Genomic DNA, 25,441 nt, shown 5'->3' with positions numbered 1-25,441 from the left:
ATGCAACTCTAATTGATGGTTTTTTTGTTCTCTCGTCAGGAGAGACAGAGAGTGATTCCATAGCTCTTCCGGGAATCATTCTATGCAGGGTAGTAATCTAGGCCGTGCGCTCCTTGACAAACGTTCTCAGGTCAAACTCCTCGGCGCCTTGCTGCTTCTCTGCGACTCCGACTTCGGTCACGATCCCTTCAATGAGGGAAGAAGGGGTCACGTCGAATGCCGGGTTCCATGCGGTCGTACCGGGAGGAGTGACCAACACTGTCTCGACCGAGACCTGTTCATCTCCCTGAGCCTGTTTCGGTTCGTTGCCTCGTGCCATCTCGGCAATATCGACCACTCGACCTCGGACCGTAGTCGCTTCCCAACTCGGTCGCTGTTCAATCTCGATCTCGCGTCCCGAATCCATAGACAGGTCGAGAGTCGTGAGTGGAGCCGCGACGAGTACGGTGACTCCTGAACGAGGGTTCGGAGAGAACGGATGAGGGTGGTGAGCGAGGAGCGAGATTTGGTACGTCGAGATCTTGTTGGCCGTGTCTCCATTCGAAGCGATGCTGTGTTCGACATACCCCCGCAATTTGTGAGCACTGGCATTGTCGGGACAACTGGCGAGTTGTCCAAGGAGATCGGACTTACCGATCGGCACCGGCAACAAAGAGGTGAATCCGCTTCTCTGCGATGAGAGCACCGATCGCAGTGTCGCACACCATCGTGTTGCGGGTACCGAGGCTCGCGAGTTCAACCGAGGTGAGTCGGGCTCCCTGTTGGTAGGGACCGGTTTGGGCAAAGTAGGCGTGTTCGAGACGGTCAGCGTGGTGGAGCGCAGTGATGACTCCGAGCGCAGTTCCGTAGCCCTGTACTCATGAAAAGGCGGGCAGTCAGGGCAATGCGGCAGGTCGAGAGGAAAAAGAAAGGAATGCTTGGTGCAATGCATACCGAGGTGGCGAGCGAGCCAGTGTTGCACACGGTCAAGACGTTGATTTTGGCACCCTTCTCGATCTGACCTTCTCGCTCGAGCTTGTTCAGGATCCATTCGGCACCGTTCTTGCCAATCTTTTCACACCGTTCCTTGTCCTCCTCGAACACTCCAACGGCGACCTCGATCACGTTGCGAGCCAATTGCTCGGCGGTGCAGCCCTGGGTGACGAGAGCCTGAGCGCTCGCTTCGATGCGAGACAAGGCTTCTCGCAAGTTGACCGCGGTCGGGCGGGACGAGAGCAAGTATTTCGACTGAGACAGGACGAGCGAGAGGAGGTCTTCGCTCGAAGACAGGGACGAGAGCGGGAACGAAGGAGATGCGGTGCCGCTCAGGAGGGTCAAGAGCTCGGATGCGATTCCGAGGGATGCGAGGGAAGCAATCGCAGGCGCTCCGCGGATCTGTCGAACGCGCGAGAGAGAAGCCAGGTCTAGCTTCGAGTCTCGCAGATACAAATCAGGAGCATGGCAGTGCGCCCACCTTCATCGTCTTGATGGCATCGAACGCGCCTTGGATCGTATCGACCTTTTCCCACTTGACGACGTGAGGCAACAAGAGTTGATCGATAATCTCGACCGATCCCGCCTCGAGGAATGTCTGCGAGTTCGGGATTCGGAAGGCGGATAGCGGCAGGGTCTCGTAAGGGCCCGACATAATTCTCGAGAGCGCCGAGATGAGTGCGGTGGTATGAGAGAGCTGACAAGATGTACCGCAACAATTAATTTCCCTATCCGGACCCCTGTCCTAGTCCTTCCTCGCATTGTATGGGCCATCTACACTCTGCGAATGCATAGGCTTGTGACCTGACCGATTCTGTCCAGATCTGCCGCACCGCGCTTGCTCCGGGTTCTCCGCCGCAGGGCCCCGATCGTGCCGGGCGTGCCTATCTCCTCCGGTCTCTCGCGCCTGCAGCCTCTTCTCTCTTCCACCAGCTCGCTCGACGTCTCCAAGTATGGCGGTACAAGACATCATCACGCTCGTGCCGTTCGACCCCGACAATATCGTTCATGTCGACACGCTGAGGCAGCAGCGCATCGTATGTGCACCACATGGACCCGCGGAGCGCTCAAATATCATCGTTAGCTGACCACCGTCTCGGCATCCTACCTTACAGCTGTGTGACTGGGCAGTCGACGCGATTGAATCCTGGCGAGAACAGGCTCGACGCGGTGTCAAGGGCCTGTACTGGGTGTTTCCGAAAGATGGTGAAGCGGCCCGCACAAAGTTGCGACTGCCTCCTCCTGAAATCGAGGTGATCAACCGTACGGGCAAACCAGGGCCCCCACCCCCGTATCGAGACTTTCGACCGCTGGGACATGCCAGTCTCGTACGTCTCTACTGTGAACCTTGATCGCTCTTCGGACGTTACTGACGGACGTCTCCTTTTTGCGATTAGGACTGGGAGGATTATGACGGAGATGCGAGTCTCGCCTCGAAAGAGTTGGGAATCTGTACGATTGCAACTTTCTACATCCTGGCATCTCAGCAGGGACTCGGGCTTGGCAAGTACGTATTGACGATGTCCAGCTCGAGCTCCATGCAAGGGGTCATCGCATCATCCGGAGCTCACTGACAAGGTGATGGGTCAAACGCAGTCTCGTCATGAAGGCACTCGAGGAGAAAGCGGTCGAGCTCGGAGCGAAAGAGATTACGCTCAACACGCTGTGTGGAGTTGCGGGCAAGACGAAAGAGCTGTGGGCACTGCTCGGACTCGAGTACGATCCGGACAAGACGCGCCTGAACGAGTTTTGGTACGAACGGTTGAATTACAAGGTGTATAAACGCGCACCGCGGTACAAAGACTTTGCGCCGGACGGTACCGCGATCGTTCTTCCGGCTGTTGTGAGCGCAATCTCTCTCTCTCTCTGACGTTCGATCGGTGTACACGTGCGAGGTTTGCTCGTGCTGCTGAACTAAACAAGTCTTTGGCTTTGTCGCAGTTTATGCGCAAAAGTCTCGCCACTTAGGGGGGGCTCTCGGTAGGTTAATGTTGTATGGGAGTGACATTGGCATGTGGCAATAGAGTACAATCTGTCCAGAAAGTGACCGAATGCGGCTGCCGACAAGGTGCAGCCTGGAGAGATGTAGCATACATCGACCGATCGGGCGGTCGCCATTGAGCGATGCTCGAACAGGGTACTGCAATGCGGCGAGCGGGCATAGAGTAGTGGCTGAGAGTAGGCGGAGCAAGGAGAGCGGGCAGCGGGCACTCGGTGATCGACATTCGAGGGCCGCGCAAGCCGACATTCGGACTTCGAAGGAGGCGCGCCGGTGAGCTACCGCGAGCGCTCATAGTATTGTACAGGCTGATAGAGTGCATGGGTGCGGCGAGCGAGGCGTTCCGTGATGGCGGAGAGCGAGTACCGAGAGGGTTCTATCGTGTTCTTGGTTTGTATGCATAGCCCGGAGCCGCTTCCCCTTGCTTCGACCCTCTCCCTACTTCATTACTTCACCACTCGATACCAGTTGTCAAGCACACAGCGCATGCCGCTCCCTTCGAGCACCCAGTACGACCTCAGCGCGGTGGAGCAGTTCCTGTCTGCGAACCACTCGGGTCTCGCCTCCACTAGCTCGAGTCACGCCCAGGTCGCGATCGCAAACGACGATACTGCCGGCATGTCGTTCTCCGAGCTATTCAGGTATGTCTCGCATTCTCCCTACCCTTGCTACGATCCCGCGAATCGAGCGCAGACGGGGTCCGACATGGCGTCGCGAGGGGCGTCACCGCGTTGTTCGCCATCGAGCCGACGTGGAATCGATCGAGGTCCACCTCGTGCTCGTGCCATCCACGTATGATTGCCCCGGCAGCCGCCACTCGCTCCAACGCTCGTTTGGACCTCCTCTGCTGGCTCAGTTCCGCATGAAACCTTCGCGGCACGCCGATCATGCTGACTCATGGCTCTGCATCCTGCAAAACAGCCACTATCTCGCACCCGAAGTCGCAAAGCTACCAAACTCGAACAACATGCCCGACCTCGCCGCGTTCCCCGACACTGCCTTCACGTTTGCCGGAGCCGGACGAGGCGGTGCTGCCACAAGCGCGGACCCCCTTCCCGAGTTCGACCCGTCGACCTTCATGCCGAGTCACGTTCCAGGATCGCCCATCTCGCCGTCCGAGACCGGAAGCCTGTCGCACTCGAACGCGAGTCCGATGAGCTTCGCCGACTTTGACGACATGTTCAGCTCGAACCTTCCATCGACCGATCCTAGCCATGTCGCGGACCCCTTCGCGATCGACCCGTCCATTTTTGAGCAGCTCCCGATCTCGACTCAGCCTTTGTTCCCGCCATCGTCGGAAGCGAGTCCGCAGAACGTCTCACTCCCGGCCCTTGAACGACAGAACCCTGCGCTCGCGTTCCCTTCGACCTCGACCTTGCCTCCGCTTCCCGATCTCGCCGCACTTTCGGCGCATGACTTGTCTCTTCCTCCGCCTCCCGCACACGCCAACTTTCCTCGCACACAGCCTGAGCAACCTGCTCTCACCGCGTCTGGTCGACCAAAGCGCAATGTTGCGAGCCTCGTAGTCCAGGAGGACGACGAGGAAGAGATCGACGCTCGGCACGACGACGAGGACGAGGACGACGAGGACATGTCAGACACATCCGAGGTGACCGCGACGAGGAGCACTCGACGCAGATCTTCCAAGCCTCCCACAACCAAGAAGACAAGGTCAAACCCCTCGTTGGCTGCCGCCTCTCAAAACAAGAAACTCGCCAAGACCTCGGTCCTCCCCCTCGCGTCGGAAGGATTGTACAAGACGAGCAGCAAGAGCAACCTACCCCCCGTCCCGCTGTGGGCCGACAAGCCCGACGAGGACGAGTACAAGAAGCTCAGCAGCAAGGAGAAGAGGCAGATGAGGAACAAGATTAGCGCGCGCAACTTCGTAAGTCGGTGCATACTGAGCCCCATCACATCCCGCATCGCACTGACTCGGCATGGTTTCGCAGCGTCACCGGCGCAAGGAGTACATTACGACACTCGAAGAGGAAATCTCGACTCGAGACAACCTGATCACGGATTTGCAAGACCAAGTTACGACCCTGCGAACTGACAATTCTTCGCTCAAGTCCGAAGTGACCCTTCTCAAGACCAAGTGGCAAGAGCTGCTTGACAAGATGTCGAGTCTCGCTGGTTCGACGCCTGCGCCGGTCCAGTCGACTGCAGCAGGTGTCGGTCTCGGAGTCAACCCTTCCAAGGCGATCGCGAATACGACTTCAGCTCCGGTCCAGATCAAGGAGGAGGACGCGTGGGAGCTCGATTCCCCCACTTCATCGGCTTCACCTCTGCCTTCCACCTCTGACGCCGCGACGACCCGGCGAACTCGCTCTTCGAACGGCATTCAGCGCCCGAATCTCACGAAAGACGTGTCTGCGCGAAGGTCGAATAGCAACTGGAACCTGCAAGGCTTCGGCGGAGGGTTCCAATCAGTTCACACGACGCTTGTGCCCGATTTTGCCTCGCTCGCATCCCATCTCACTGCCAAGTCGGCATTCTCTTCGGCACCATCCTTCAACCCGAATCTCAACAATCTCACGGCCGATCAGCTGAGCGAATTGCCCTCGTTGACTTCTCATCTACGTGCTTCCGCTGCACCGAGCTCTACTAGCCCGTCCGCCTTCCAGGATCTGTTCTCGAGCAACCCGTTCTACCTGAACCACGCCTCGCTCGAATCGCAACGAGCTGGTCTGTACTCTCGTATCGCCCACAACACGGCCGGACTCGCGCAAGCCAAGCGACAATCACCAAGCTCTTCAGATTCCGAGGGTTCGGCGCCACTGCCGTTGCCGAACGGATTCCGCCCTGCGTTCTTCTCGACGTCGTCGGCTCCGATCAAGTCGAGCGACAAGGCGGCTCTGTCCTCGACGGCGCAAGAGCTGCTCGAATTCCAGTCTCCGTCGTCCACTTCTGCGCTATCGCCGGCCCCTTCCCACCAGGACGCGTATCAGTTCAAGCTTGCGCAGATGGCGTCGCAAACGTTGTTCTCGAAGATGACGGGCGCGTTCATGAACGCGTTCGCTGGCACGTCGTCGAGCTCGACCGCGTGGGACTCGGACAAGGTCAAGGACGTCATCTCGGGCAAAGCGACGCTTCAAGTCGTGCCAGTCGCGTCTACACCATCGCAGTCGAGCAGCAGTGACAAGAAGGGCCTCGCCGCGCTCGAGTCACAGTTCGGCGCACTCGATCTCGGTACGAGACCCACTTCGCAACGAGCTCGAAGCTTGTCCCCCGGGATGGGCGCGACCAGGAAGAACTGCAGCTTTGACGAGGTGGTCAATAGATGGACGGTCCGGTCCGAGGGCGAGGCCAAGCAGTAAATAGAGGGGACGTTCTGGTTCCAAGTTGTTTCTATGGTTTTGAGTGCTCACGTACGGCGTCGCGCTTCTTCTTCCTGCCCATGTCTTTGTTTCATCCTGTCGTCCTAGCTATCTGTGCCAACCTTCGTTCTTGTTTTTACTCCTTTGTTCGGGTTCGTCCCAATGCTTTGCGTGCAATCTCGCTTGATAATATTTCAATTTTTTATCTCCCAGGTGGTGACTAGCTGAGGCCGGCGAGATTTGCCGTGATTGTCGATCGCGCTCACGCGTAATCATTACTAGGTGTTCCGTCCCACATCGACCTCGTCAGTCAAGCACCTCGATGACCCGCTGAGCGCTGTAACTGTATGGAACGTGAACAATCGCCGTGGTCGGAAGAGGCAGCGGTGCTGGATGCGGCGATCGAGTCGTCTGCTCCACCTCATCAACCCGCAGCCGATTCAGCCGACTCGACCCCACCCGCACTCGCAGTCGAGGACAAGGCCACAACAACGTCGTCCCAGATGCCAGTACACGAGGGACAGAACGGAACCGCGGCTGATCTAGCGGTCACCGACGAACCAGACACGAAGCCCGACTCGCCCGAGGACGACGCACACTCTGACGACTTTGTCTACTCGGGCAAGGACGCCGATCACGTCGTCGTCTCCGACACGAACGGGACCGACTACCAGTCGAGGATGCACGACGTACTTGGCACCGAACCTGATGAGCCCATCTTCGCGAGTGGGGACGAAATCCATCAGCAACGCGACAGGCGCATGCGAAATCGGAACCGTGTATGTCTTTTTACGATCGTGTACTTTGCTCAGCCCAAAGCAGAACTAACCTCGACAATCGTGACGGGAACTCAGTCGCTCGATCCAAACTCGGATCTACTCCCACAACCGGTCGAGCCGCCCTCGGGTTCTTCGACTCCGCCCTCGTCCAGGAAGCGCGCGCTAGCATCTCGAGCCTCTTATGCTGGATCCCCTTCTCCTTCGTCCCCGGCTGCAACCACCATCAGTTCGATACACCAATTCCCTCGACGGCCTTCGTATCATCCGCAAATATCCCGCTTGCGTTCAGTCTCGACGCAATCCTACCCTGTTCGGTCAAAGAATCACCGCTTCGCCTCGAGCTCGACTTACAATACGGCGTTCGAAGAGTTGCCCTTGAACCGATCGCAGCGACCGTCCATCTACCCTTCACCCTCGACTTCGGCCGGGTTCGACAACCTGTCTCGACGCTCGTCCATGACAAACGTCAACGCTCTCGACTTGCCCTCGCTGTCAGAGTTGCCGAATGGGGGCACCGAAACCTCGGGCCCAGAAGCGCCTTCGAACGGACCCCCTTCGACCGCATCACCGCATCAACCTGCCGTCAAAACCATAAAGTGGTCTCCGCTGAAACGGATATCGTCGAGACTGTCTCCACCAACGACTGCTGGTACCGGCACAGGTCTCGGCGTAGGAATTGGATCGCAAGGCAGCCCGACCGTCATGGCCGTCAGCGGGATCATTGCGATCGGCACGACCAAAGGGTGGTGTCTCGTTTTTGATTTTGGTCAGAACTTGCGGTGTGTCTGTGGAACCGAAGCGATAGGTGAGTTCTTGCGCTACCCACCGTTGAAAGCACAACCCATTGATGTCTCTCTGCGACAGTCAAGGAATGCGGAGCCGTCACTGCGGTCGCGATCTCGCAAGATCATACGTTTATTGCGGTCGGACACGAAACCGGATCGATTCACCTGTACTCGCTCTTGAAACCTTTGATCCCGGCACGTTCGGTACCGCCTACGACTCTTGCTCAAGTCAAAACGGGTCGCAAGGAAGGTCACTTGCAAGGATCCAAGATCTTGCACCTCGGGTTCATCGGAGCGCGTCACACCGCGATCGTTTCGACGGACGAAACGGGACTCGGGTTCTACCACTCTTTGGGCCAAGTCCTCATGTTGGCTTCAACCGACATCATTCGGGTCCTAGGAACTTATCCAGAATTCTCATCAAACGGAACCACGGGTGTGGCAGGAGTCAGGAAGAAACCGTCGACGATCCTCGCGATGGCGCCATTACCGCTCGGACCGGCACCCCATCCACCTTCAGATTCTCTTCACCTCGTCGCGTTGCTCACTCCGACGAAACTCGTCGTCGTTGGTTTGAAACCGGTTCCGAGGACGTGGTGGAGATTCTCGTTCCCACGTTCGTCGCCCGAGGAGGTACGATCGACCGGCGTGTCAGAAGATGGTTCAGCAAGAGAATACGCAGACAGTGGAGTACTTGGCTGGTGGCCGAGTTGCAGCAAGATCTCGTCTGAAAACCCTGAACCAGAGCGAAACGCGAACGGCAAGAACGAACTCGAGGTGGGACAGGATCCCATGTTGGCGTGGGCGTGGGGTTCCAGGGTCAGGCTGGTCAAGGTCAAGAGCAACAAGAAGGAGAACGAGGTCGTGTCGACCAAAGCTGGACTCGCTGCAGGGGTCGACTTTGATGCGTTGGGAGAGTGGGAATGCGATTCGAGAGTACTGGGGCTGAAATGGTACAGCGAAAAGGTGAGCTTTATTCAGGGACGGTCTTGCACGTCAGTCTTGGTCAAAAGTTGCTAACCCCAACTCACTTTTGCAGGTTATCATCATCCTGACGGCGAGCCATGTCGACGTTTTCGATGTGACGACCCGCGAGCGAATCGGTCGCGACTTTCACGATTCGCGCTCTATCGTCGCGAACGACTTTTACGCGAGCGCCTTTGATTCGAATGTGCCGGTTCAAGAGAGATTGTCGTACTCTGCGAGCTTCACGGTCTACAAGCGCAAACTCTTCATGCTTGTGAGTGTGGTAATTTCGCTGGCCGATCATAGGGCGATCGTGGTTGACAGTCATTCACAAGTAGGGTACGACCGACGTCCGAGCGGGAGCCATTCTCTCGTGGGCAGACCGAATCCTAAGTCTCATGCAGCCGGCAACGATCCTCTCGGCGATCGAAACGACCACATCTTACCTCGAGGGACAAGTCGATGCCAGTACGATCACGCTACCAGAAGAACCCGAGGCTCGCCGCAATCTCGTCGAGCCGAAACTGCGTGAAATCCTCAACGCTTCACTCGAATTCGTCTTTTCCGAAGAACGTCTCCGAGACGGTTCCCACAGTGATGGCGAATCGACACAGCGTCTGTTCGAGGGACTTGTCGCGACGTGCGTACGAGCTTGTCAAGCGCTCGGAGACGCCGATTGGTTGTTTGACGAGTTGTACGAACGCTACGAGGAGAACGGGATCGAAGGAATCTTCCTCTCGCGGATCGAACCGTTCGTCCTCGCCGGATCGGTCAACCAATTGCCTCCGAGCGTCAGTCAACGACTGATCGCGATTCACGAGGAACGCAAGCAGTTCGATGCAGCTCAGCGAATCATCGTCAGTGTTGACCCTGAACTCCTCGACCTCAACCAAGTTCTTGGACTCTGCCAGAAGCACAAGTTGTACGATGCTCTCGCGCATGTGTACTCGCGCGCGTTACACGACTACGTCGCGCCGCTGGTCGAATTCATTGCGCTCGTGCGGAGAATCGCGCAAACCCGAAGAACCCGGGCGAGTCGGATCGGTCGTGATTTCGAAGAGGGGGAAGGAGACATTTTCGACATGACGGCTTCGCCCTGGCGACGAGGTTCCTATGATGCAGAACAGGAAGCCGAAGCGATGGCACCAGATGCCTACAAGGTGTTCGGCTATCTCGCTCAGGTGCTCGTCGGGAATGGTTATCCGCGCAAGGATGCCTTGCCCTTCGAAGAAGCGGTCAAAGCTTGCCGGTCGATCTACGATTTCCTTTTTTCTGGACACACCCTCACGTGGCCGGAGAAAGGAGGTCAGGCTGTTTTGACATCGGATGACGATGAGGAGCCCGGAGGGAATGAGCCGACATATCCATACATTCGCCTCTTGTTACGTTTCGACGCCGAAGCGACGCTCGACACCCTCGACCTCGCGTTTGAAGACTCGTATCTCGATGATTCGCTCGTCGGTCGGCAGCAGTTGATCGACATCCTTCTCGAGATCATGCCTCCCGGTTCTGTACCTACCGATTTCTCTCCAGTCGATCGGACATTCCTGCATATCTTTCTCGCACGCAATCTCCCCAAATACCCGCAGTACATCTCGTTACCCACCACGACCCTGCACAAAATCCTCGTCAGTCTCGCGTCCGACCCGGATCAGAGCACGGTCGAGGACCGGCAACTCGCCGCAGAATACCTCTTGTCGACATATACCCCACCCAAAATCGACGATGCGATCGAGATGTTCGAAACTGCAGGCTTCTTTCGCATCCTGCGCTCCATTTACCGCGGAACGCGTAGGTGGGCAGCGCTGGCAAGCACCTTTCTTCGTGATTCCGACATTGGAGCAGATATCTTCAGCTCGTTACGTGAAACCCTCAAGCTCGCAGGTCGTGCTTCCGTTCAACAAAAGGGAGAACTCGCATCGACGATCCTCGAAGCCATCCCAACGCTCGTGCAGGCCGAAGAATCGGGTTTGCAACACACAGCAGAACTCATCGACGGGTACTTGCCCTCTCATCATTCCGACGTTGTTGAACGACTTGCAACTTCGCATTGGCGCCAGTTCGCGTACCTCCGATGTCTTCTCGAGCCTTCGACTGTCGACTTGCCCGACTCTGCCGGCTTGCCCTTTCGTGATCGACCGCCTTCGACCCGGCTCGAGCCCGCCTTGCGGTATCACTACCTATCGCTCCTGGCCGAGCACGAACCTCAACAGGTTGTGCGATACCTCGAATCGGACGACACGATCTCGAAAACGGATCAAGCGATTGCCATGTGCGAAGAGCGAGAAGCGTTCGACGCCGTCATTTGGGCACTGGACCGTAGAGGTGAGACTCGAGCAGCGCTTAGAAAAGCGGACGAGACCCTCGATACGAGAACGGATCTCTTGCTGGCGAAGCTGCTGCACGACGGCGACGGGGAGGAAACGGATCGCGACAATGATGATGAGGGAATGCCTCGAGCCCGTACATGCGAGGCGCTGCTCGAGCAAATCGCTGCAATTTCGGCGTCGGCTACAGCTGTATGCTCGACGCGTTCAAGTGGAAGAAGACGATCGAGGGACATCTCGCCGGAGGATCTCTGGTTCGGACTACTGTCCTCCCTCGTATCGACCGTTCGCACGATTCGAGCCGTCGTTCCTTCTACTACGCGGCCGAGCGACCGTTCTGCCTCGTCACACCGAAGAATCTCGAACGCATCCATGATCGTGCACGACGACGATTCGACAGAAATGCCCATGCTCTCGCCTCGGGGGTCGGAACTCCTTTCGGCGCTCATTCCTTCCGCGCTCTCAGCGCTCGTGTCGACGACTTCTTCTCGGGAGGTCTCGTTTCCTCACCTCGTCCGACGCCTGATCGAATCAAACGCTCGTTCACCCGCCGCGAACCGATCCTACTCTGAGTTCAAATCGATAGTCTCTTCGATGCTCGACACGTACTCGTTCGAAGGGGAAATGTTGTCCCTCGCGTCCAAGATTTCGGCACAGGACGTATTTTCCCATGTCGAGACGTACAAACGCGAACGGGACAAAGGGTGGCGACCGGGAGCGAACGCCGAGGTCGAACTCGAGAACGAGCGAGGCGAATGCGCGGAATGCCTTCAACCAGTATGGGGACCTCGTGGACAAGGCTCAAGTCCACCCATGTCGCGTTCAGCTTCAGTTTCAATCGTCGTTGAGCAACTTGGAATGACGGGTAGACCTCGCATGCAAAAGCGACCGAGTCTGAAAGGGAAAGAGGTCGTTTGGCCAGAAGCACAACCACCCTCGAGGTCACATTTCAACTCTGGATACGCGACCCAGGGTCTGGACCCTCCAAACGGGGTAGTCGTGGGCAGGGACGGAAGGTTGTGGCACCAGAGTTGTCACTTGTTGAGATCCGATTTATGATGCCTGAACAACGCCGTTTTTTTGGTCAAGCTGTTTGTTGTTTTACCACATCGCAATACTACTCTCTGTCTGCTCGGGATGTGGAATATCTTCGAGTGACGGATCTAGTGCTCAAGGTCAGCTGCACCACCAGAGCAAAAACCTTGCCCCCCCCGCTTCGACGTTCCGTCTTTTGATGTCTCTTGTTCCCAAGTTCTGGTCTAACGCATAGGGATTCTATCTCTCTTTCGTGACGACCTAGACTAGATGATCTCGCTGTCAGGTTCTCACCCTTCAGGGAAGTACGACCTGAATCGCGCTTCCCTCTTCCTTCCAAGCGCTCGGATGTCATTGCTTTGACCTCTGCTCGTCCCTACTTTAATAACACGCGGCCCGTAGATTGTCAAATGGTCTCCTGCTTACACACGGCCGTTCTAGAGCAGCGTCATATTGGCCTGTTCCACTCTGACGTTGTCCTCACCGATCGGCTGATAAATGGCTGATTCATCAATTCTCTCTCTGTCTCTCTGCCCGCCTATATGAAGCCATGCCCCCCCATGGTTCTCTTCTTTCTCTCTCACACTCTCATTCTCGCATAACCATTTGCTACCACTTCTACCAAATCCAAGCTTGACCATGTCGCAAGATCAAAAGCTCCTTCTCTACACCTCCCCGACCGTATTTGTCAACCCGCAGCGCATTCGACTGTTCTCGTACGAGAAGGGGATCGCGGACCGACTCGAGGAGAAAAAGCTCGACATGACCCCCGTGGGAGAACAACGAGGATGGCGACACCTGAAGGTGAACCCATACGGCGAGACCCCGGCACTCGTCTTGCCTGACGGCACGAATCTCTCCGAAGCCGTCGCAATTGCAAGGTGAAACTCGCTTTTGTTGTCGTTTCTTCTGGATTAATGCCCGGGACTGACGGCCGTCTGCGTCTTGGACAGGTACCTTGACAACACGTTCCCCGGACGCAAGATTCTAGGTGAATCGATCCAGGAACAAGCGCAAGTCGATTCTATATCCTGTTCTCACATTCAGAAAGAGACTGACCCGTGCATTTGTGGGTTTCAGGCTTGACCAACAATGGGATCAGCGTATTTGGGTTCATCTCATGTACCGCTTGACGGTTGCATTCCACGTGTTGCACCAAGGATTGGGTCACAAACTCGAACTCGTCAAGAACGAGGAATGGGGTCGTCACTGTCGTCGAGAGGCGATTGCCACGGCTGCCATGTGAGTCCTCCTTTTGTTTCTGTCACCAGATTGAACGACAAGGAGCTGATGTTTGAACGAGGGAAATCAAGGCTCGACAAGCACTTGTCTGACGGACGCAAATGGATCCTCGGCGGCGACGAACCGACCTTTGCAGACATTACGCTTTGCGTCTCGATCGCATTCTCCAAGTTCGAGGTCATCGACACCGACTTGACCGAACGATTCGAATACCTCGAGTACTTCTGGAAGAGGTGGCAAGAGAGGGACTCGTTCAAGAAGGCCTACGCGGACGGTGCTCAGCTCGAAGAGCTCAAGTACCTCTCGGAACAGTAAATAGATTTCAGCGAGTCCCTGCAAATGTAGATATTCACTTCTTTTCTCTCGAGTTTCCTTGATCGCTTTTTACTGGTTCTTCTTGTCTTTCTGAGAGACGGGTGCAACCGCAGTCGAAGGTTTCGCTCCCAGCTTTCGACCCGTTTGGGTCGACAATTTGCGTGAAGACTTGAAGTACGGGATCGCCACTCGAGAAGCAAACAGCATCGACGCGAGAAGAAGCGAGCAGAACCTGTCGAGTCGAGGTAGACGCTTGTCAGTCTCGGGAGCAGGTCTGGACAGAGTCTAGCAATCGAGTATCGGGTAAGCTTACACTTTGGCTTCAGCCGGTTGGAGCAGGACCGTGTGCCTCGCAGCGGTGAGGTACGATTTCGGGAGGTGGAAGAACTGGGCGAAACCAGGCAAGTGCTTGAACAGGTAGGCCGGAACGATGCGGAACAGAGGGTGTGCATCGATCAGAGTGCTACAAGCGCAATTCGAGTCAGAAAACATCGCTGTTTCACAGCACGACAGAGCGACTCAGGACTACTTACGCATAGACGTAACCGATCACGGCTGCGCTCCACACATCGATCGGGAGGCCATCCTTGACGAAAGCGGGTGTGGTCGTGAAGCCCCAGTCGGGTCCGAACAGTCTGAACATGGGCACGAGCATTCCTCCGCCTCCGCCCGAAATGAATGCAATCAGGACCATCGCCCAGGGGCTGTCGCGCACAGCTTGGTTCGGGTGCGTGAGAACAGTGTCGACTCCGAGGGTCGTCATGCCCATGATGCGTGAGAACCCATCGACGAGGCAGAACAGAGTCTCGCGCGGCAAGTCAGGCAGCGAGAGCAGGAGGGATGCCGCTCCGTATTTAGCCGCGAGAACCGGGACGAGACTGTACCACCCGCATCAGTTTTCGCTTCGAACGAGTGTGCGTAGATCGAGGAGGACTGCTTTCACTTACCCATAGGTGAGGATCGGGATGGGCGATACCACCCATCCGGGCACGGTGCCAAGGAGCACGTTGCTGACCGTTCCACCTCCGAGGATCAAGACGAGCGTGACGATCGCAGCTTGAAGATCTGTGCCGACGTTGTGCCTCGATCAGCAACAGCACGAGCGATGCGAAGGGTTTCATCACGGGTGGGGCACGGGGCGAAAGAACTCACTTCCGATCTGCGCATCGTAGCCTCCCTTGCGCGTGACACCCCTGTACGCAGCAGTGATCCTTGTGGCATGCAGCAGCGCAAAGATAGAGAATGGACTGTCTCCGAGAGAGGAGTCAGCACGAAGCCGCGGTCCAGCGGCCCGATGAGGGGTCAATCTCGGCTTCATCACAAGCTCACATGTACGAGTGCGGCGTGGTCGAAGTCAGGTACGCTTGTGTCGCACCAACCCGCGCGAGAAAGGGGGAAGAGCCACCGTCGAGCGCACCGGGGAACATGATCGGTGAATGTGGGAATCAGAGAGCCAACGTCCAGCTGGAGCTTGCTCTTGATCCTTCTGCCGACGCCCCACTCAACTTGTCACAACGTCTCAAAGTACAGAATGGATACAAGTAGAGCTACAAAATCTCCTTTACAATTTGAACTTTGGTGCGCCTTCCAAGAACATGTCCGGGTACGGGAACAAAGTCGTCTGTGCCGAAGTGTGGTACTGGAAAATCCGAGCGCACCTCGTCAGCCGATCGACATGGATTCGTCGTACAGCCGGAACCAAACGAAGAAAGCACTCACATCTGCGCCGTCGACGACGAGGCACGTACCACTGATGTACGAAGCAGCCGGCGAGAAGAGGAACAGGGCCGCGTTGGCGATGTCCTGACCCGAGCCAAAGCGCTGGACTGGCACGTTCTTCACCGCCTTGTCTCGCACATCCTGCACAAGAAAGGGACGGGAAGCTCACTCGGGTGAGCAAGCCGGATAGAGAACAGATTCATTAAAGAGCATCTCACCTGCGGGAGCAATCGAGACAGGCCCTCGGTTCCGTCAATCGGGCCAGGCGCGATTACGACTGTGCGTACTCCGCGAGGACCGTACTCGACGGCCATGACCCTGAAGAGAGCGTCGACTCCTGCTTTCGCGGCCGAGACGTGAGCTTGCAACGCCTGGCCTTTGTAGTGTAGCGTCGCCGATATCGCAAGGTCTATAAAAGAATGCGCTCGGGTGCGCAAGTCGTATCAGTACATCGTTGCTGAGTCGAAGCAGTACGGCAGAGCAGCAGCGAGTATATTGACGCACAGACTCCCCGCGACTTGCAAATCTCCCCGATCGTCGCTTTATAAGTGTTGTACGTTCCAATCGTGTCGATCTCCATAACGGTCCTGAATGCATTCGCCGAGAGACCTGCGACCGAGTGCAGCGATGGCTGTCAGGGTTGGGCTGAGCGCAAGATCATTTGGCAAGCTCACCTTCGAGGGGACTCAAGAAATTGCCGGCCGCGCTGTTGGATCACACCGGGCGAGGATCAGCTCACACGTTATATCAAATTCTGCACGACAGAGAGAGTCTTTACCCGCAGACAACGTAGTCAATCTTGCCAAACTTTTCGACCGTCCGTTTGACCGCCGCTTCGAGCGTTTCGAGTTTGCGCACGTCTCCACTGACTCCGATACACTGTGCTCCCGTTTCCCGCGACAACCTCGCGGCTGACTCTGTGATGACGTTCTCACGTCGACCAAAGATTGCCGCATTGCAGCCGTCTGTTCGGAACCGGGTTTCAGTTCTCCCATTGCGTGAGAGAAGTGGGGGCCTTCGTGTTACTCACGCTGCATGAGTGACTTGGTGATATCGTAACAGATACCAGTTCCTCCTCCCGTCTGGACACACGAACAGAGCGATCAGGAGAACGTCAATGAGGGCGCTCCCCTCTCATGTGGGGTCGGGGGACCAGACTAGTCCGAAAACTTACGACAAACACGACCTTGCCCTTGTACAGGTCCTTGTTGAATACCGAAGTCGATGTCATGTCGCGAGGTCCGTCGGTGTGAGAGAGCAAACGAGAGAGGGAAGAGGGTGAGAGAATAGAGCCCGGGCTTCGACAGCGCGAGAAGACCGAAGTCTTGATTTCTTTTGGCTCGGACATTCAAGTGGAATCTCACTCTCTCTCGTAGACGCAGAATTGAGAAAAAGAGACATGGGGAAGCGGACGCGACAGTTGCAATCGACCGAGTGACAATGTGTGACTTCTCTCGAGTCGCAACCCCCTCGACTTGTTCTCCCAATTTTTGTTTCGTTTTGGAAGGGGAACCCCTGTCGACAACACAGGTGCAACCAGATAAACCCGCAGCAAGATCGACTAGTTTAGTAGACGAATCCTACAGAAGAGGCAAGCGTCGGGGGTCAGCTCGCCCGCGTAGGTTGACAAGGATAACGAATCGGAAACTGACCGAGGATCTTTCCGGCAACGTGCTTGCGACGAGCCTCCTCGTGGTCCATGATACCGGCCGAGGTGGTGAGGATGAGGTAACCGAACGAACGGGCAGGGAGGAGCAAGTTGACCCAGTTCTCGATCTGCGACAACTGGATGTTGAAGCGGGGCGAGATGACACCGGTCTTGTTGATGCGACCGTTCAATTGAACGACGATCTTGCCCGATCGGTGGTCGTCGATCTCCTCGAACTCCTCAACGTAACCTGTCAAGTGGTACACAATCCGATGTTAGCCTCGGAATGCAACGCGGTGCAGGATGGACCCAAGATAGGACTTGCCGTGCTTTTGCATGACGGTCAAGAAGCGGACAATGACCTTCGAGGCAGGGCGGACGAGGACTTGACGCTTTCCACGCTTCTCAGCATTGTGGATGTTGTTGAGGCAGTCGGCCTGTGCAAGAGAGGGTCAGCTCGATCCCGCGGGGCGGGAATGCTGTCAATCAAAACTCACAAGAACGGAGACACGCATGGCTGTTGGGTGAGAACGCAAAACAGTCGTACCAAGCAACACAAGCCGAAGAAGCCCAAGGGAAAAGAGAAAGAGAGAAAGGAAACCCGTCAGAAATCATTGTTCATTCGCGCACACGCGCACGTCGCGCAGACTGGCGTCCGGATCTCCTGGGAACCGGGATAGAGGCGCAGGAGAGGCGGGAGAGGGAGGACTGGTGCCGTTTCAGGACTTTGGTATCATGCTGGAACTCTAATGCGTACCGGAAGATCGGTGTGCAAAGAGCTGGTCGAAAAGAAATCCGAGGGGGAGGGCTAGGACAGAATCCTGCAAGGGAGGAAACAGCAGAAGGGGACAAGGTGCATCTCGGTGAGCATGGCTGGCTGCGCGGGTTCGGACAGCGCAAGGCCACGCCGGGGCGCGCGGCGATCCTGGTGGCCAGAGGGAGCATAGAGGTGACCGTGTAGACTCACTCACCTGCTGTGGGTATTGGCTGATCGGGGGAACACGAGGCAACGAGAAAAAAAGAGCGACGCCCAAGTCTGGCAGGGTTTTTCCGTTGCAGAGAGAAATCGTGAAATCGTATTCGCCCGAATTGGCGCGCTGTATGTGCGATTACATTTGGTCGCGCGAATTGCACGAAAACTCTTCAAGCTTTTCGCCGCGCCTGTCTTCTCCCCCCGTTGAACTCGTTTTCACCCGCAGATCTTCAATATGTAAGGCCGCACACGCTCGTCTTCGCACCTCGCCCATCTACTCCGTCCGCCGGCCTTGGTCACAGACGACCTGCCCGTGGTCCCGGCCAGTCGCAACTTTTTCGACCCTCGCTACCTCGATCCCTCGCCTCGACCGCTGCTCGGAGAAGCCGCTCACAGGCGCAAAGAGAATGGCAGATGGAGCGTAGAGCAGTCGGGGGAGCCGATTGGGCGCGCAGAAGAAAGTTATGAATCGATTCGCCAGGAGGACGAGGTAGTCACTGGGACGCAGGCATAGGCACGGCAGCGTCGGAGCGACCTTGTCACGAGCAGCTCTCTTATGGACAGGGTCAGACGACCCGAACGCGGTCGTTGTGCTCGACTACAAATTCGAATCCGCCCAGTCGGCTCGACACCAGCAGAATCAACTCACTCGCAAGTATCGCAGAACACTCGAGACTGACTCGCGCCCGTGTGCTCTCGCTGTGTCTACAGGGGCCGCGTTCGTACTAAGACCGTCAAGCGTGCTTCCCGCGTCGTCATCGAGAAGTACTACCCTCGCTTGACCCTTGACTTGTACGCGCCCGCTCTCGCCCTCTTCCCCTCTGGAGACCCGCCGCGCATCATCTCGCTCACGTATGATCTCTCGTCTGCCGCTACAGCCACACCAACAAGAAGATCTGCGACGAGGTTGCCATCATCCCCTCGAAGCGCCTTCGCAACAAGATTGCCGGCTTCACCACCCACCTCATGAAGCGTATCCAGAAGGGACCCGTCCGCGGTATCTCCTTCAAGCTTCAAGAGGAGGAGCGAGAGCGCAAGGACAACTACGGCAAGTCGACATCTGCAAATCGCATGCCTCGGTTGCAACACAGCTAACGCATGTACTTGATATTCTCCAGTCCCCGAAGTCTCGGCCCTCGACACCCAAGGTGTTCCTCTCGAGGTCGACCCCGACACGAAGGTACGACTTGACTTGCTCCAGAATCTTCTCTGTACTTTTCAGACTTGCTCACCTTATGCGTTATGTCCTCTCTTTACAGGACCTCCTCAAGTCGCTCGGTTTCGACGCTCTCCCCGTCAACGTTGTCGCTCCCTCCACCGCCTTCGAGGGTCGCCCTGCTCGCCGCAACGTTGTTGGCATGCGCGCTTAAGTCGGATCAGACTGAGCTGGGTTGGGTCGACATGGGAAAGGGAGGGGAGTTTGTAGTACTTTGTTTCCCTTCTTCTGCTCCTTGTTTCCCCCGTTCCGGTTCTTTCGGATCTGATGGAAATCTAATCGGTCGCGGGTTCAAAAATCGGGAAACGTCTGGCCTGGCCTGTGAGCAACCCATTCGCCTCGAGAGTGCCCCTATTGCATTGCACGACCCGCTCCGTACGGCTCTTTCCGCGATATGGCTATCTCGGGAAGGGGGACAGTGCGTCGCGCCGACCTTCATGTGAAGCATTCTGCATGACGATCTCCCCGACCATGCTGATGTCGTGATTTTTAAGCATTGGACAATGCCGGTAAAAGTATCAGCGGTTCGGTCGTTGTCGTCGAGGCTGTGCCGCGGGGTGCGGTTCGGCTTTGCATGCGCGCGCGTGCGCGACGCAACTCCACCGTCTCACGCCCGACCCTCTTTCTCCCGATCACGCAGCACAAATCAGGATCCTACTCCGAACCATCGGTAGTGTTGACCGCTCTCAGATTGCGACACCTACGTCCGTTTGATTCGGCCCCTCCCGAACTTTCCATCCGGACCTCGGCACAAACGAGAGAGCTCCTGATGCGCGATGCGCAAGGTGACTTTCTACCTCAAAAAGGTCAGTCCCATCCCCACGTAGTATCTCACCGTCTCTACTGCTGACTCCCTGCCGCTCCCGTCGCCTAGGTGAGGCAAGAAGCTCCGCTGTCAATCCCCCGCAGTTCCGGATACAAAGGCCGCGGCATGATCTGTCGGAACTCGCGGGAACCTCAGCCGAGACCTATCTCGGACTCGTGATCGATTCGCTGACCAGTTTGAACCGATGTGAACAGTACTTTACGGCAGAAGGACACGCCCAGATTGACCGAGAACGAGCGCAGCGTCGTAGCGGCGGAACCCAAACTCCGCGTACCGGGACTTCGACACCTTCGTCGACCGGACACGAGCACGAATGGCCATCTGGAGGGAACCCGACGAGGAGTCATCGACCTCCTCCGTCGGGCGTGACGGTCAGTGATCGACCTGTAGGACAGCAGCGACCCAGACGCAGGAGAAGACGGAGAACGGCGAGCCCGGTCGGATTGCCTCTGTAGTAAGCGCATCCTCTCTGTACGATCGTGGAGAGAGAGTGCGCGCTGACAAGATGTCGCAGCTCGGAGGAGCCTCGGGACCAGGAGATGAGTCTTTTCAAGCATCAGACGGCAGATCTTTCAATGAGCTCTTCAAGACTCGACCTCGCTTTACCGTCTACCGCCGAGGCAGGAGAGCTTTCGGACAACGAGGACGATGATGAAGACGATGAAGAGGACGACGAGGATGTAGTGACAGGATCAGGCCGCGATTTCGTTCGACCAAGCTTTGACAACTCGGCATCGGATCACGGGCTCCATACAACGCTCACGAGCTCACGTGGCCGCGCGTCGTCTCTATCTCCAGTTCCTCTCTCGGCGACTCGACCACGGTCAGCGAGCGAATCGCTCGTGGGCATGTCGAGGAATCCCTATGGAAGCAACAGCTCTTCGCCCTTCGCCTCTCGGAGCGGGCTCATTGACCTTCCACCGGGAAACCTCAACAGCGCGTCTCTCTCTCCGACTGCTTCTCGAGATGGCACCTCGACCCCGCCGAGAGGGTTCTTCGGCCATCGCCCCACCCGCTCTTCACCGATCTCTCGGAGAGCGTCTTCGCCGCCGCGCCCTGCGTTCGGTCGGCCTCGAGCATCTACTTTGCAACGTGTCCTCGGCAACCTTGATTCGAGTTCGACTTTTCTGCCGATCGGAACGCCAGGCCGAAGTCCATACGGACAGAGCACGACGCGCAGTGGTTCGAACAGCCCGATCGCGAATCGGAGTGTGCAACGATTTGCGAATGTCAGCACGACTAGCATCAACACATTGGACATTTCTGAGCCGGTGCCTGGCTCATTCGGTGAGCGATCTTGAGACCCCTGCACCGCAGGACCGGAGGAAGCTGATCCTTACAAGGCCAAATTTGAACACAGTCCATTCGTCTTTCGTCTTCCCGAAAACCGGTCCTACGCCGGAACAAGTCAAATTTATAGCCTCTCGCGAAAATCTCGGCGCGTACGGATATTTCGGGCACTCGCCGTCGACTCCGCCGCCATTCGACCCTTCAGACTCACCTCTACTGTCGAGCCCGAGATCGCCACCTTCTCCCTCGACGTCGCCGAACGCGAGCGATTTGGCGTACGCGCTGGGCAGACCCATGAGTCTAGCGCATGTTCAGGGACGAGGTCGTAGCGGCAGTAGTCCGCTCGCGAGAAGGCGAAGCCTGAGTCCGCCACCGGATGCCGAAGATCGACGTCACCGTCTCGCAGTCGAACTGAGACAGGACGAGACGGGCCATGATGAGCGAGAAGCAGGCGATGAACGAGATGCGGACCTACCATTCACGGTCGATGACGAGACGGAGGAAGTCCCCCGCGAACCATTGCCAGAATCCGTCGCATCTTTCAATATCCGACTTGATCATAACGCTGGTCTCGACTCTTTCCCGCAACAGCCCCCACCATTCCGCCGCCTCAATACCTCGTCGCCACCTCCCCGCATTGTGACTCAATCCGCTACACCGATCCACTCTGCACAACCTTCTCCCGCGCTTCTGCAAGAAAGTGAAGTCTTTCAGAGACCCAGGTCGAGAGAGAACAGTGCAGCAGGACGAGCCGCGTTCTCTCAGCGCGACGAACCCGACGTCAAGCTCGCCCTCACATCATCGTCGACATAACTCCTCCTTTCCGTCCTCTGGCCCCTTTCCGACGCCGAATTCGTCTCGGCACCTGTCCTCATGTTTGCGCTTGATCGCTATTGACCGTCATCGTTTTTCGCAACTTTCGCAGCTTTCTAGATCTCTTGTTTTTGTTTCCTGTCGGGGTTGAGGCCAGGGGTTTCATTGTCGTTTCTTTCTAATCGTGAATTTTGTAGCCTATTAACTACCCCCATCTTGAACTCTTTCGGACACCGAATGACATTTGGTCCCGTGACCTGCAAGCTGCCCGTCATTAAACTGCTCTGTTCTCTTGCGATCAACCATGTCTCGCTCGGTCGACTTTCTCTCACCGGCGTCTGCGAGCACAGGACCACTTGCCTCCGGATCACGCTCAAACGTGCTTCCGCCTGCGACTTCGATCTTGATCACCGACACTCTCGCATCTCCATCCCTGTTCCTCGTGACTCAACTCGTGGCAAGAACCCTACGCAAGTCTGTGCCGATCGATCTCAAGGGCAAGGGTAAAGGCAAGGTTGTTCTTGTCGGAATCCGCGAAGTTGAATCAGAATACACCAACATTCTCAAGAAACAGGCAAGCACTGGTCGGCCTCTCGCATCGATCTATCAGGAGTCAAGAGCTGATTCTTCTTGACACGCGTATCTTTAGAGCGTACAATTGACTAGCGAAAAGACGTTGGGCAACTTTCGATACATCGATGGATCTTCGGGAGACCTCGTCCAACTGTACGCGCTCGTTCGTGAAACTGTCGATGCTCTCCGGACAGAAGAAGAAGAAGGCACGCTCGTCATTCTCGATGACGTGAGCGCACTCAGCTGGATTGGTAACGACCTCGAGAAGATCAACAAGTTCCACCTCGCCCTGAGGAATTTGTGCATAACAGTAAAGCACTTGGCAATATCACGCTACGAAAGAACGAAGCTGATGAGCACGAAATCTGAACTGGTATAACAGACTCGATCAACGCTCGTCTCGGTTTTGCACGCCGATTCGATCTCTCCTCATCCGGTTATCGAGGACGAATCGGACCAGTACCTGTTCAGGAAGATCCTACAATCGAGCGACTACTGGTTCGAGCTCAAATCGCTTGTCGCTCAGGCGAGAGGAGAGGTACGTGATCTGCCTTCAATACTGGTTGCGGTGATTGTCAAGCTGATCAGCAGAAGAGTTACATCTGTGGACTTTACAGTTGTCGATTCAACCGGGCCCTGCTCTGGCTCTCTCGCAAGATCAGGAAGGGATCCGAACGAGGACGGGCAAAGACGCGTTGGAATATCGACTAGAGGAAAACGGAGCCGTGTTTGAAGTGAAAGGACTGGGCAAGTTCATCTGAACCCGCGGTCTCCCTCCCTCCCTCCCTCAAGCGCAAGACGGCAATTCCATGACCCTCCATCCAAATGCAACTCGGGTCATTCCCACGGGGGTCATATATTCGCGATCCGGGCTGGGAGCAGGGTTGCCCTAGGTCGAAGGAGTATCGCTTACAGGATCCAGTGGACTAGGCTCGTGCAGGTTTCTGCAGTATGTCACGAGCGAATGGGCAACATGTAATGTAGTACCCGCTGTACGCATATGGTCCTACAGGAGATAAACGAGAATCACTGCGTAATTATCGAGTTTCGTTGGTCTCGAAAGCGCTACAGTCTGGCCCAGTATAGCAAGCAGTTGACTTGACAATGACTCTTGCACTGGACCAAGGAGTGACGAAATACGCTCGGCGGGACGTCGTTAGGGGGGCTCGGTAAGGAAGTCATGATGATCTGTTCTAATTACAGTAGTCTGTTCCTTTTTGTGGTCCCTCCTTTCAAACTTTGACTACGGTGGTCTCGCTCGGATGAACATCGGCCTTTGCAACTCGCGCTGAGACCCGTACCCTCTGACTCATGTACAGATTCCCCTGCCTAGCGCGAGTTAAACTCAGAGTCTCCCCGGTGGTTTGGTTTTTTCTGTTTCTTTTGTATGTTCTTCCTGTTCCATTGTTTTTGCTCCCTCGCTGCTCCTGAATTGCCCTTCCCTCACCCAAGTTAGGAGCAGCGAGAGTGAAAAACAAAGTGGAACAGGAAAAGACACACAACGAAAGTAAAAAGATCAAACGGACCGGGCAGACGCGGAGTCCAACTCGTGTTAGGCAGCGGAGTCTGTACGTGACTTGGAGGGTACGGACGTTATCGTGATAGGCAAAGAGCGATTGTGAATCCGAGCGAGACTCTCCGCAGGCTTCCGAACGAGTGTTGTCGTCGCCACACCGGCAGCGAAGCCAGCGAGAAGGAAGAATCCATACCTGGAAGGGGCACGAGGGACTAGTCAGGTCCACGCTCATGTACATCACTGGATCAACGGCGACGTACCGCATCACCTGGTGCAACTCAAGATCAGCTTCGCACGTTCCGCGCTTGAAGCTCGATCCGAGGTTGGCAACGTTCAACTGCTTTGACAATGTGAGGAATCAGCTAGGTCGATCTCAGAGCGATCGGCGAACAAAGAACCGGGTCGAGGGCAACGGAGGGGTACGGAGTAATGGCGAGGAGCTTACCAACGAAACAGACAGAAGTGAGTTCTGAAGCGGGCAAGCACCTAGTCCGAGAACGGGACAATGTCCAGCACGAGCCCGATCGTTGAGATGCGACACGGCAATCATTGAGACGAGCGAGCGAAGAGAGAAGTGAAGTGAGAGTCAGTTACGGCAGCGACATGACTGACAGCGACGACAACGGTGATAACGGTGACGACGACGACGACGACGACGACGACGACAGTAGAGAGGCGAACCGGGACCAGGGAAGCGAGGGAAAGACAGCGAGGGAGAAGACTCACGAGTGTGTACAGTTGGTCGCCGCCAATGAGCCATGGTGTCGTTTCAAGGGCAGGGAGGAAAAGGGAAGCAAGAGCAGAATCGCTGTCTCCCAGCTCTCAATCTCTCCCCACCAGAAGGTCCGCGGTGTTCACGGAACGACGAAAGCGAAGAGGGGTTCGTGCGAATGACCCTGATGTCATACCCCGTTCTGCTCCTCCCTCGCCACTCCTCAAATACATCGCTCGCCCGCCCACATTCGACACCGATAGTAGTCTGCGGTGGAGCTGAGGAGCCCTGAACTTGGGTCGATTCGATACGAGGCCTGCGAAGGATTGAGAAGGACGAACGCATTTCGACCGCGCCTGTCGCGAACGCGAGCTCGTGGGCATCCACTAAGCGTGAAAGCTCGCAACCCGAACATCTA

The 25,441-nt window shown here is 56.4% G+C and overlaps 11 protein-coding genes across 11 annotated transcripts; 7 read left to right on the top strand and 4 right to left on the bottom strand.

The window, feature by feature from the left end:
• Positions 1-97: 97 nt before the first annotated feature.
• On the bottom strand, positions 98-1,627 carry MRI1 (S-methyl-5-thioribose-1-phosphate isomerase MRI1; the record flags this gene model as incomplete). The annotated part of the gene is made up of 4 exons (XM_076677197.1): positions 98-551; positions 634-851; positions 934-1,374; positions 1,454-1,627. 4 exons carry the CDS (start codon positions 1,625-1,627, stop codon positions 98-100), a joined length of 1,287 nt encoding a protein of 428 aa, XP_076535716.1.
• A 298-nt stretch (positions 1,628-1,925) lies between these two features.
• Positions 1,926-2,940, top strand: JCM15063_004152 (uncharacterized protein; the record flags this gene model as incomplete). The annotated part of the gene is made up of 5 exons (XM_076677196.1): positions 1,926-2,009; positions 2,088-2,300; positions 2,370-2,479; positions 2,569-2,815; positions 2,914-2,940. 5 exons carry the CDS (start codon positions 1,926-1,928, stop codon positions 2,938-2,940), a joined length of 681 nt encoding a protein of 226 aa, XP_076535715.1.
• Positions 2,941-3,457: 517 nt separating this feature from the next.
• On the top strand, positions 3,458-6,288 carry JCM15063_004151 (bZIP transcription factor; the record flags this gene model as incomplete). Its single annotated transcript, XM_076677195.1, has 3 exons — positions 3,458-3,612; positions 3,893-4,856; positions 4,921-6,288. 3 exons carry the CDS (start codon positions 3,458-3,460, stop codon positions 6,286-6,288), a joined length of 2,487 nt encoding a protein of 828 aa, XP_076535714.1.
• A 347-nt stretch (positions 6,289-6,635) lies between these two features.
• Positions 6,636-12,204, top strand: VPS8 (CORVET complex membrane-binding subunit VPS8; the record flags this gene model as incomplete). Its single annotated transcript, XM_076677194.1, has 4 exons — positions 6,636-7,872; positions 7,932-8,818; positions 8,892-9,092; positions 9,157-12,204. 4 exons carry the CDS (start codon positions 6,636-6,638, stop codon positions 12,202-12,204), a joined length of 5,373 nt encoding a protein of 1,790 aa, XP_076535713.1.
• Positions 12,205-12,819: 615 nt separating this feature from the next.
• On the top strand, positions 12,820-13,737 carry JCM15063_004149 (glutathione S-transferase family protein; the record flags this gene model as incomplete). The annotated part of the gene is made up of 3 exons (XM_076677193.1): positions 12,820-13,061; positions 13,261-13,422; positions 13,494-13,737. The coding sequence occupies 3 exons, from the start codon at positions 12,820-12,822 to the stop codon at positions 13,735-13,737; spliced, it is 648 nt and encodes a 215-aa protein (XP_076535712.1).
• A 69-nt stretch (positions 13,738-13,806) lies between these two features.
• JCM15063_004148 (uncharacterized protein) lies at positions 13,807-15,164 on the bottom strand (the record flags this gene model as incomplete). The annotated part of the gene is made up of 6 exons (XM_076677192.1): positions 13,807-13,969; positions 14,051-14,200; positions 14,271-14,615; positions 14,685-14,802; positions 14,890-14,984; positions 15,067-15,164. The coding sequence occupies 6 exons, from the start codon at positions 15,162-15,164 to the stop codon at positions 13,807-13,809; spliced, it is 969 nt and encodes a 322-aa protein (XP_076535711.1).
• Positions 15,165-15,298: 134 nt separating this feature from the next.
• On the bottom strand, positions 15,299-16,687 carry JCM15063_004147 (SDR family oxidoreductase; the record flags this gene model as incomplete). The annotated part of the gene is made up of 8 exons (XM_076677191.1): positions 15,299-15,376; positions 15,457-15,597; positions 15,675-15,865; positions 15,961-16,065; positions 16,131-16,162; positions 16,235-16,421; positions 16,487-16,538; positions 16,631-16,687. 8 exons carry the CDS (start codon positions 16,685-16,687, stop codon positions 15,299-15,301), a joined length of 843 nt encoding a protein of 280 aa, XP_076535710.1.
• Positions 16,688-17,022: 335 nt separating this feature from the next.
• JCM15063_004146 (uS8 family ribosomal protein) lies at positions 17,023-17,619 on the bottom strand (the record flags this gene model as incomplete). The annotated part of the gene is made up of 4 exons (XM_076677190.1): positions 17,023-17,036; positions 17,109-17,354; positions 17,430-17,541; positions 17,602-17,619. 4 exons carry the CDS (start codon positions 17,617-17,619, stop codon positions 17,023-17,025), a joined length of 390 nt encoding a protein of 129 aa, XP_076535709.1.
• Positions 17,620-18,205: 586 nt separating this feature from the next.
• JCM15063_004145 (uncharacterized protein) lies at positions 18,206-19,447 on the top strand (the record flags this gene model as incomplete). The annotated part of the gene is made up of 6 exons (XM_076677189.1): positions 18,206-18,314; positions 18,642-18,732; positions 18,789-18,869; positions 18,956-19,125; positions 19,196-19,257; positions 19,337-19,447. The coding sequence occupies 6 exons, from the start codon at positions 18,206-18,208 to the stop codon at positions 19,445-19,447; spliced, it is 624 nt and encodes a 207-aa protein (XP_076535708.1).
• A 622-nt stretch (positions 19,448-20,069) lies between these two features.
• JCM15063_004144 (uncharacterized protein) lies at positions 20,070-22,222 on the top strand (the record flags this gene model as incomplete). Its single annotated transcript, XM_076677188.1, has 4 exons — positions 20,070-20,099; positions 20,314-20,573; positions 20,634-21,406; positions 21,480-22,222. The coding sequence occupies 4 exons, from the start codon at positions 20,070-20,072 to the stop codon at positions 22,220-22,222; spliced, it is 1,806 nt and encodes a 601-aa protein (XP_076535707.1).
• Positions 22,223-22,526: 304 nt separating this feature from the next.
• Positions 22,527-23,556, top strand: JCM15063_004143 (uncharacterized protein; the record flags this gene model as incomplete). The annotated part of the gene is made up of 4 exons (XM_076677187.1): positions 22,527-22,796; positions 22,872-23,105; positions 23,178-23,333; positions 23,413-23,556. 4 exons carry the CDS (start codon positions 22,527-22,529, stop codon positions 23,554-23,556), a joined length of 804 nt encoding a protein of 267 aa, XP_076535706.1.
• Between the last annotated feature and the right edge of the window lie 1,885 nt (positions 23,557-25,441).

The sequence above is a fragment of the Sporobolomyces koalae genome (genome assembly GCF_050403365.1).
Source record: "Sporobolomyces koalae JCM15063 DNA, S_koalae_JCM15063T_v1_ctg7, whole genome shotgun sequence".
In the NCBI taxonomy this organism is placed as follows: domain Eukaryota; kingdom Fungi; phylum Basidiomycota; class Microbotryomycetes; order Sporidiobolales; family Sporidiobolaceae; genus Sporobolomyces; species Sporobolomyces koalae.
Note: the sequence above shows the minus strand (reverse complement) of the source record. Positions and strands in the feature narration are given on the sequence as shown.